This window comes from Eptatretus burgeri, chromosome 11 (genome assembly GCF_056783735.1).
Source record: "Eptatretus burgeri isolate ZD-2024b chromosome 11, Ebu_testis_v1, whole genome shotgun sequence".
In the NCBI taxonomy this organism is placed as follows: Eukaryota; Metazoa; Chordata; class Myxini; order Myxiniformes; family Myxinidae; genus Eptatretus; species Eptatretus burgeri.
Window position 1 is genome coordinate 14,045,779 of NC_140971.1, and position 10,881 is coordinate 14,056,659.

The 10,881-nt window shown below is 43.4% G+C and overlaps 1 protein-coding gene across 2 annotated transcripts in view; it reads left to right on the top strand.

The window, feature by feature from the left end:
- LOC147016539 (zinc finger homeobox protein 4-like) overlaps positions 1-10,341 on the top strand; it is a 257,312-nt gene extending 246,971 nt beyond the window's left edge. For both annotated transcript variants that reach the window (XM_085845278.1, XM_085845277.1), the window contains 3 exons: positions 1,681-1,783; positions 2,281-7,692; positions 7,863-10,341. In XM_085845278.1, the coding sequence (XP_085701404.1) occupies positions 1,681-1,783; positions 2,281-7,692; positions 7,863-9,256 (6,909 nt within the window). In that variant the 3' untranslated portion in view covers positions 9,257-10,341. The remainder of the gene's footprint in view (positions 1-1,680; positions 1,784-2,280; positions 7,693-7,862) is intronic.
- The last annotated feature ends 540 nt before the right edge of the window (positions 10,342-10,881 follow it).

Sequence of the window (10,881 nt, forward strand, 5' to 3'; positions counted from 1 at the left end):
AATTAGCAACTACATACGGGATAGATGCAGTACCTCATGATCATGATACACCTCTGTTCTGTACAGTACATGTAACGAGAAAGCCATGGACTCGATCTCCAGTAAAGCAATATGGTTTGTAGCTCGACCTGTCCATAACGGGGATTGATACTTCATGCTATTTCGCATGAACACATTCTATACTGTAATGAGCACTGAACAGCTCATAATTGACTTCGCTCTGTGGAGAACATGGCAGAGTTGGCCTGCTTTTAAAGACCGTTTGGCAATGTGGTTCTGCCTTGGTAGATCATAACAGATTGTGAGGCATATAGTCTCCAATGAGTCCAGGTCTTCCAATGGTTGGCCAGAGGAGTAGATCGAGGGGTTAAAAGTCTGAACTGAGTGAGAGCATGGGATTTTCCTGCACTTATAAACATGTTCCAGGTAGCAGACCAATGACTCATTTTTTCCCAGATCTGCAGACATTGATGTTGCAGCAATAAGACTCTCAGAAGTGTGGTTTACTCTCCTGAACATGGTGGAGTCATTCACACAATTGTACAGAAGATTATCGAGGGAAGATAAGAGGTCATTGACATTGACCAAAAACAAGCTACACCATCCTCAAGATACAGATATCCAGAGAGAATGCCGTCAAGATCAGCCCATTGTTTCCGCCAGCAAACAGAATCTGAAAACCATTGAAGATGTAGTAACAATGCTAAAAAAATTCAGTCTGGAGCATTGTAATAGAGCACAGTTACAAGTCCTTAAACTAAAAGCAAATGACCCGGATGAATTGATTAGATTTTGGTGAAGATCTGGATTCGGATCTTGATACGAGAATTTTTAAAGTGATTCTTCATCATTGATTCGGACAAAAACGATATATAGCACGATTTCTCAAAAAGTTGTGGACGGATTGGGCCGAAACTTGGTGGAGACGTTGGGCGTGTGACATAGAGAGATTGATTTGATTTCGGGGAAGATACAGACCCGGATCTGAGAATTAAAAAAAAAATTATTCTCAAGCAATTCTTCACCATTGAGAGATGATGAGAGATGAAAACGATACGTAGGATGATATTTCAAAAATTTATGGACGGATTTTGACAACACTTGATGGATGAGTTGGGTAGGTGACAAGAACAAGGCGATTAAGATTTGCACATCCGGTCCATCAGTGAAGTGCCAAACGTGGTATGTTCAGCCTGGTGGAGGTATGCGCTCGACCGAGTGACTTTCCTGTTGATGTGAAACAGTCTGTGAATGCTACCCAAGCATCAAGTGACAGTTGCTGCTCAGGTGAGTTTTCAACTGCCACAACCACCTGAGGTGTTCGTCAACGTATAAACGCATTGGCTCAAACATTGAAGCAGTGTATGGATACATCGCATGGTAAATGTGGGTTCAGTTGTGCAAAAAACAAGTAACCCCACTTATTTAATTTATTCTATCAGCAACAAAGATCCAAGCGATGAAGAACAGTGGCCGTCGGGTTAAAACCTTGAACTGCCCTCATATTTAGATTGCCTCTTGTCTCATTGTGGCTGCTGTTATCGCATTCGGTTATATCCGATGTCCCATGCAGGATGTTCAGAAGCATTAAAAAAAAAATATATTCAGCTCTAATTGAAATGGGTGTCTTGTCATTCCATTTTAATCATTTATTTCAATGATGTTTGTTTCTGTATGCAGATGTCGTTGTCAAATCCTGGTGGACCGCTGCATCCCACACATCTTCGCATTGCAAACACTACAACCTGCTCATTTGGGAATGATAAGGCAGCAAGTCAAGCAGGTACATGTGGATGGATATATATATATACCTTTCGTGTAGTGCTACAATAATTATAATTGGTCAGAGCACTTGATTATTAAAATCGGTTTGCTGTATATCTTTGGGATATGAACAAAATGACGTGAAACTGTTTAAAAAAAAAAAAAAGGATAAAAAATTAAGTGTGCACGTCATTTTGAATTTAGCTTCAACAGTATCTGTCACTGTCTTGATCATCTGCAGGTTTACAACAGAATCACTCCTGCATCCAACCATGTTAATTTTTTATGCAAGGTCATTTAGGCAGTCACTGTCACTAATGGATTAGGTGACTCATGCAGTAAAAAATTAATGGGATGCGTGATGCCGACCTTGCTTTCTGCACCAAGATGAAATTGTACGCCTTTCCCCTTTAAATGAAGATGAGTTTAAAAATCTTTTTGAGAATTTTAACGTTTATTATTTATGTTGCTTTTTCATGTGTTACATGTCTTCTTTGCTGTCTTTATTTTGTGCAGTTGTTGACAAGACTCAAAACTTGGCAAAGGCAACAATAACTCACAAGAAATCTGAAGCAGGAAATGGAATCGTGACAAGTGTGCCCGCAGAAAGGTCTTCACCCCAAATCATCTTCTGTGATAACGCTGGTAAGAGCACTTGTGGAGAAAGCAGCTCTAAGAGACAACAGCTGCCGGTTTCAGATCGACACTACTACAAGCATCGCTGTCTGCAGTGCAGCCTTGCTTTCAAGACACCCGAACGATTGCAGACGCATCTGCAGTATCATGTGATCCGTGCTGCGACAGCCTGTGCCCTCTGCCAGAAAAGCTTTCGTTCCGTTATTGCGCTACGCAAGCACCTCGAAGCAAGCCATCCTGAGCTAACAGAGGTTCACATACAGCAGCTTTGTGGCAGTCTACAGAGTACCAATAGTGATGTTCCCATTCATGCCGAAGCTTATGAAGAGGCATCGTCACCCTGTGTTGAATTGCAAGACGAGGAGAGTGAAGGGGAGAATAGCAAGTGCAGCTCCAGTGAAAGCAATAATGGTGCGCACAATGCTTTAGGACAAGACGATGGTACTCCCGATAGTTGTCAGGCCACGTCGTCACCTCAACAACCTTCAAGCTTTGCCATGGAAAAATTCCTGGATCCAACCCGCCCATTCAAATGTAACGTGTGCAAAGAGTCTTTCACACAAAACAACATATTGCTTGTTCACTATAACTCTGTCTCACACCTACACCGCCTCAAAAAAGCCATGCAAGACAGCTCGAGCGCAGAAGAGACGAGTGCTGCCAGCGGTGCAAACGGAGCAAGCAACCATGGGGATCATAGTAATGGCAGTAACAACAAGCCGTACAAGTGCAGTATCTGCAATGTAGCCTACAACCAGAGCTCGACGCTCGAAATTCATATGCGCTCCGTGCTGCATCAGACACGAGCACGCACCGCAAAGTTAGAAGCCGTCGGTGTCGGGACCGCCTCCACTGAAAGCAGCACATCGTTGCCATTGCATAATGGTTTCAGAAGTTCTAATAGTCCTGCCTCAACAACCTGCAGCAACAGTGAAAGCACATCGTTGTTAAAAGAGTCGGGAAAAGACGGCAAGAAAAAAATTGAAATTCCAGCAAGAAAACCACAGCAGCAGATACAGTTATCTCAGCAGCAGTCAACACAAGCTCTTACACAAGCACATTTCCAAGCACAGCTGCAAGCACAGGCAAACCTTGAGTTCCACCATCAAGCAGCACTGTTCCAGTCACAGGTTTTTAATCCCACTTTCATACCTCCCTTTAATCACTTTAACCCCGATGCTCTTTTTCAGCAGCAACAGAAACAACCTTTTTTGCTCCCATTTTACATCTCTGGAACAGAATATCAGCTAAACACTACAGACTGTAGTTTATCCACCACTGTTGCACCCACTGCTCCGGCGTCCACTTTGAGAGCAACTACGAACGCCATTTCTTTAGGAAAAGATATGAATGCACACTCGCAATCAGAATCGATTCAGAAGCAACAGCAGCAGTTAGTAGAACAAGATCGTGCGCCAGAATTTACCAGTAATCCAAAAAATGCATCACTTTCTTTGGAAGAGCAAAGTTTGAAGCAAGAAATGGAAAAGACAAGCCCAGTTAAGGAAAATAGAGAGCTCGTGAATATCCCGAGGAACGAGACAAAAGATATTCTTCAGGTTATAATGCATATGCAAGAGATGTGCTTGCCTCCACCACGCATCCCTTTTGCTTCTCGTGCAAATGCTACCCGAGCACTTCTTGAGAACTTTGGGTTTGAGTTAGTCATTCAGTTTAATGAGAACCATGAATGGGCTCAAAAGCAGGTTCAAAACAGAAAGAACGAGGATAAGCTTGAATGCATCACCTGTGGCAAACACTTTTCACATGTCCTTATTCTCAAAAGTCATCAGGAGCACATTCATGGGCAACTTCTACCTTTCAATGTGCTTGAATTCTATGCCAAACAGTACAGACAGACCTATGATAAGGTATACCCAGTGGAGATATCTGAACCACAGAAGCTGACATCACTTCCACTCTTACCACCCCAGCCTTCGGCACAGGACTCTACCGAAGCTGCTTCTTCACCTATTCTGTCACGACCTGCTACGGAACTGTCCCCACAACCCCAACAGCCTCCACCTTCACTGCAGGTTCCACAAAAGCAACAACAGCCGCAACAACATCCACCAACACCTCCTAGTCCGAGTCCACAACTTCATCCCGGGATGCTGCAGCCACCGTCGTTAGCCCTACCTTCATCACCACAACCTCATCCCGGGATGCCACAAGCACCATCGTTAGCCCTTCCTCCATCACATATGGAGTTATCTTTGTTTCCTTCGCTCATGATGCCACCAATGGCTTTACAGTCAATGCAGTCTGGACTGGTTGTCTCCCCCGTGACATCAGTAGAAACACTGCCACCACCTCAGCTTGCTGAACTGTATCAACAGCAGCTTTCTGATGCCACCTTACTGCAACAGCAACAATGTCGACGTCCACGTACACGCATCACTGATGAACAGCTTGTGATCCTTCGTTCTCACTTTAATATTAATAATTCTCCAAGTGATGAGCAAATTCAGGAGATGTCCGAGTGGTCTGGCCTCTTGCCAAAAGTGATCAAACACTGGTTTCGCAATACACTCTTCAAGGAGAGACAGCGTAACAAAGACTCACCCTACAATTTTAACAATCCACCAACAACTTCGATGGATGAACTCAAGGCCTTGGAGTCACAATCAATAACACCAGAGCCTGTGGTATCAGACCATGCAATGACTCGGAGGTTATCACGGACCCGCTTCAGTGACCACCAACTTCGTGTTTTACAGGAATTTTTTGATGCCAACGCGTACCCGAAAGAAGATGAGATTGAGCAATTGTCATCGGTACTCGGCTTGGGAGCACGAATCATTGTGGTGTGGTTCCAGAACACACGGCAGAAAGCACGAAAGAATTATGAAAACCAAGCAGAGGTTTCAGACTCAGATATCAAGGAACATCAAAGTGAATGCCACATTCAAACAAGTAACTCAAGTTATCAGTGCAAGAAATGCAATCGAGTGTTTCAGCATCTACTTGACCTCGTTATACATCACAAAAAGCTCTGTTTCAAAGTTGACGATGAAGAATGTGTGAAGGATGGAAAAGCAGGAGACATGGAAGAAGATTTTGAGGAGGTACCATTTGGAGAGATAGTGACACAAGGACAAATAAGCTCGTCAACTGTAGTCTTGCCGGAAAAAGGGAAAGATATAAAACACGAGCCTTGGGTCAAAGACTCATTCATTAAAATTGAACCAAAGGGAGAGAAAATGGATGAGAAACCAAAGGAAAGAAAAGCACTTCAGCCCCTTCAGGAAATAAAGCAACCCCAAAAGCAGGAAGTAAACGAGCCACTGAAAGCAGCACCAACGACCAACGCCGATTCTTTTTCCCTTTCCAATTCTTTTCAGATGTCTCAGAAACCCCAGAACCAAGTTAATATAAAATACCAGTGTGACCAGTGCAAGATGACTTTCCAAACCTGTGAGGTGTGGCAAGAACATCAACGGCTCCATTTTCTTGCTGCTCCAGCGCCTTTCATTCCCCAGTTAATCGATACTCAACCGAGTCTCGAAACACCAATGCTTCTCTTGGATCCAGTAAAGTCACTTGTGAGTGGCCAGTTCTTGCAAAGTTCTAGCTTTGGCCACTGTCAATCTCTTGTTCCTTTTTCATCATCTTCCACACTACCGTGCTCTACAGCTGAAAGCGCTAGTCAGGTGACCGGGTCTACATTGGGAGTGATGAAACGCAAGCTTGAAAACACGAGTACGAGTCAAGATGAAGTGGATGGAATCGGTGGTGGAGGTGAGGAACCACCAAGGGACAAGCGCTTACGAACAACTATTACCCCAGAACAACTTGAAGTTCTCTACCAAAAGTACTTGGTGGATTCAAACCCAACGCGGAAGATGCTGGACCATATTTCTTATGAAGTGGGGCTGAAGAAGCGTGTTGTGCAGGTATGGTTTCAGAACACGCGAGCACGTGAACGAAAGGGCCAGTTTCGTACCGTAGCTACATCTCAAGTGCACCGACGCTGCCCATTTTGCCGAGCACTTTTCAAGGCACGGACGGCTCTTGAGACTCACATCAAGTCACGCCATTGGTGCGAGGCAAAACGTGCTGGTTACAGCTTGGCTTGCACACCTGGTGCCTTTCTGCCAGACACTGATCCTTCAGCATCTGCTGGGGATAATGAAAGCCACGATATAGAAATAAATAATTTGACATCGTATCCATTTAAACCTTGCGATGTAACATCACACCAAGAGGATTTATCATTTTATCCAAGCAAATCACTTGACTTTCAACTGTTATATGGTTGTAGTGGAAGTGGTGGTACCAGATCAGAAGGCAATGATGACTCTCAAAGTCCAATCGCATCTTGTGCTTTTTCAACTTATGAACATTGCAAGACTGACAATGATGATGCATCCTCAGTGAACACAGCCATTACAGACATTACAACTGGCGATGAGGGACACAATGATAACGATGGCCTGTATGACTTAAAGCCACCTGAACCTGCTGCAACTACACCACTTACTGACCAAGGCAGCGATGACCGTTCATGGGCTGCTCTGGCCAGCTCTGCCTTGGACCTTGGCTCACAAGACACATCGTTTGAGTGTGGTGCCGATCGCAGTGATACATCAAGTCTTGCTGACCCAAGTTCTCCTTGCATATCTTTGAAAAACATCACACCTACACCAAAATCTGGTGGAAATGGCAATAACGGCTGTAGAGAGCAACCAGGGACGAAGCGTTTTCGAACCCAGATGTCCAACCTGCAGTCGAAACTTTTAAAAATCTGTTTCTCTGACTACTGCACACCAACACTGCACGAGTGTAAATTGTTGGGTAATGAAATTGGCTTACCAAAGGGCGTAGTCCAAGTGTGGTTTCAAAATGCACGTGCTAAGGATAAGAAGTCAAAAACAAGCCCCAACAAGCAGTTTCTGCTGGAGCAACCAGCCTACGAAGCATCGAAGGCAGAGTGCGTGCTGTGTGGCATCAAATATGATGCTCAACTGTCAGTGCGGGACCATATTTTCTCAGTGACCCACATTGCAAAAGTGAAGGAAAGCGTGGCCTGCCAGCTGGGCCATGAGAAGGATTACATAAACTCTGCAAATTTCCAACAGGTTGTGGGGCAGCAGGAAGTGAACAGTTTGAAAAAATCCAATGAGGCACTTGGCCTTTCAAAATCATCAACTGTACGACAGGGTTGTGATACCTCTCAGATGTCTTCTGCAGAAATGTCAGCTTCTGTGGCTGACGCATCACTTTCACCCATAGAAATGCCAGGTATTGGCAGCTCTTCATCTTTGCCTGGATACTCTTCTCAAATCACTGGTGAGTGGCATTATTGGTGTGTGAGCTTGTGTGAAGCAGTTTGTGCAACTACGTAGTGAGACCTCTGCTTTTAGTGTAAAAATTTTCATATTTTAGTTCCTTGCTGTTTTACCTAAACTTTATTGACATAAACCATTAAATCTACCCTCCCCCCCTCCCCTTCACCTTAGCTCTACCCTCTTCAAATGATGGAATGCTGAACCCCCCAAATAAGCCATCGCTTTCTCCAGGGCTAAACTCTGCATCTGCACCAGGGAATACAGTACTAGCTACGGCATTTCCGCATCGGCCGGAGGAATCGTCTGAGATAACAGCAACTCCACTGGCAACATCATCTCCAACAACACCATTAGCACAGAAGCCTCATCAAGCGGCTCAAGGTTCCAGTGAAAAAAGTATCCTGGAAGAGAGAACACAAGGACACAAGGCAGAAAGGGCATCGACAAAGAAAGAAAGCGATAATTTCTTGAAATCTCCTACCAGCATGCAGTCAGCATCTCACGAGCCAGGGATATATTTTAACGGCAAAGTCGACCCAACTGATATCCACAGCTTACACCCTGCTCTTGCTGTTGATCAGGTGGCTTTACTTGCTAGTCAGTTTTTACCGCACATTGTGTCTGGACTACCACCATATTATGCACACCAACTGCCAACAGGAAGTAGTGCAGGGTTATCCCCTACTTATGTACCACCATTTTTCGGTATGGATTCAGGTTTTATTTCATACAGTGTAGCACTTTCACAGGCAGTTGCTGCTGGCTTGTCCCCAGGAACACTACTTCAGCAGTATCAGCAGAATTTGCAGGGAGTACTGCAGCAGGTGCAAACACAACAAGCACAGAAATTAATACCTTTCAAAATGGGTTCTGTTACAAATGCCACCAGAGCCAATAGACAAGATCGGTCCCCCGAGAGCCAATTTAAAAGTGGTGGGAGGTTGACGGAGAACAAGGCAACTGATTGTTTAGACATATTTGTTGTGACTGTAGTTACAGGGAAGCCTGGCGTCTCCTGCCGTAAGTGTGAGGCAGTTTTTAGCGATGCAGATTCAGCATTGGCCCATCAGAAAGCCCTGTGCTATTTAGGGCAGACACCAGCAGATCTCAGTGAGACCCTGACATGGCTGCCACCAGCAGATGATGTCCACTGCTGCATGGCATGTGACGCAACATTGAATGGTGCTGAAGCACTCACCTGGCACCTTCGTTCAACCGATCATCACTGGCGCTCGGCTCGCCACGCTGCCCGTTACGCCAAAGAGGATGCCCGAGTATTACCTCACTCTTCACACTATTACCAACTCAACCCAGCATCTACCTCGCAGACTGCCAGCTCCTTGGATGCAGCCACCAGTGGTGATGGGGGTTGCTCCCAGCCAGTTTTTTCCTCCTCACCAGATGTAGTAGTCACTCCAATGCGGCGGCCTGCCACTACCCAGACATCACCACTGCCCTTTATCTGTGGATCTGATGGCGAGTCAGGTTGCAAGGACGATGGGCTAAGCCTGAACCCAGGCAATGAGGACACTTCTACCAGGGAACGGGTTGTGATAATAAAGTAACACAAAACTATCATAAAGCAAACAAATAACTTGCATCATAACAATGAGAGGATTCTCTCTAGCAGGCATAACCAATTTTACTTAGGGATGTTCCAAAGCTCGTAACCAAAACCAAAAAAATAAAGACTTCAGATTGTTCTTCCCATGTTGAAATGCTGGCATAGGGCAGAATGGGCTCCATCATTTTGTTGTGAACAAAATAATGATCATTTTCTTGTTTTCCAATATTCTATGGATTGATTTGAACGATATTACTTCATTTTGCAGTCTTTCTACCTTCCAATTTCTCGATCAAAGAAATGAAGTCATAGCACAGTAAACTTGGCGCACTTAAGCCAAAAATAAGAGGGGATCGTAAAAAGGAATAAAGTGTAAATGCAGTTTATAATGCATGCAAAAGTATATGTACCATCTGCTTTACCAATCAGTTGCGATACCAAGGGTTCAATATGAACTGTTTTTGTTTCAGATCATTCTGTTTACTTTGAAAAGTTTCCCACAACATGTATCTAAAGCAGGTTTTGATGGTTAGAGAAAAAAAAAAACACAATCACTTCACTTGAAGTTATAATTGATCATTCACCCCTTTAGGGCTTAAAGGGACACAATAGGGTAAATAAGTAACATGTCTGTATAAGATGGAATAAGTGAAAACAAAACTTTTTCCAATTAAAATCAGATTCTTTTGAAAAAAAAAAAAATATATATATATATATATATATATATATATATATATATATATTTCTTCTTCTTTTTTCAGCTGCTCCTGTTTGGGGTCGCCACAGCGGATCATCCGTGTGATCCGCATAGTGATTTGGCACATGTTTTACGCCGGATGCCCTTCCTGGCGCAACCCTGGTCGCCTCTTACGACACAGGGATATGGTACACCTATTTTAACCGAGGTATACACTGGCCCAGTACACTGGTACTCATTTCGCCGACCTCAGAAGGATGACAGGCTGAGTCAACCCCCTGGTGTATTAATTCAGTAGCCCAACAGGGCTTGAACTCAGGACCTTTTGGATCCCAAGCCGCTGCCCTAACCACTGCGCCAACACCAGGCTCATATATATATATATATATATATATATATATATATATATATATATATATATATATATATATATATATATATATATATATATATATATATATATATATATATATATATATATATATATATATATATATATATATATATATATATATATATATATATATATATATATATATATATATATATATATATATGTATGTATATATCACAGCTTTGGGGCACCTGGTTTGTTGGGGAGAAGATGACAGCAACTTGTCGAGAAGCAGAAGAGGAGCGAATGAACTCCAAATTCACCATTTTGAACTGGTTGAGTCATTTCGTCACAATGGCCTCTTCAAGTTAGCCACATTGTGGTTTGAAGCACAGGAAATCGAAAAGTTTCTTTCTCCATTTCCTTCTATACAATGAATCCAAAATGACTGAAGCAATAACTTCACTCATTAAAATTGAAAAGTCTCTGGTGAGCATACACATCCACTCCGTTCTGAATTTTTTATTTATTCGCAGGTGCTTCAGAAAATCCCGATTACCATGCACAGTATGTTCCAAACATTATTTGGGGGTAA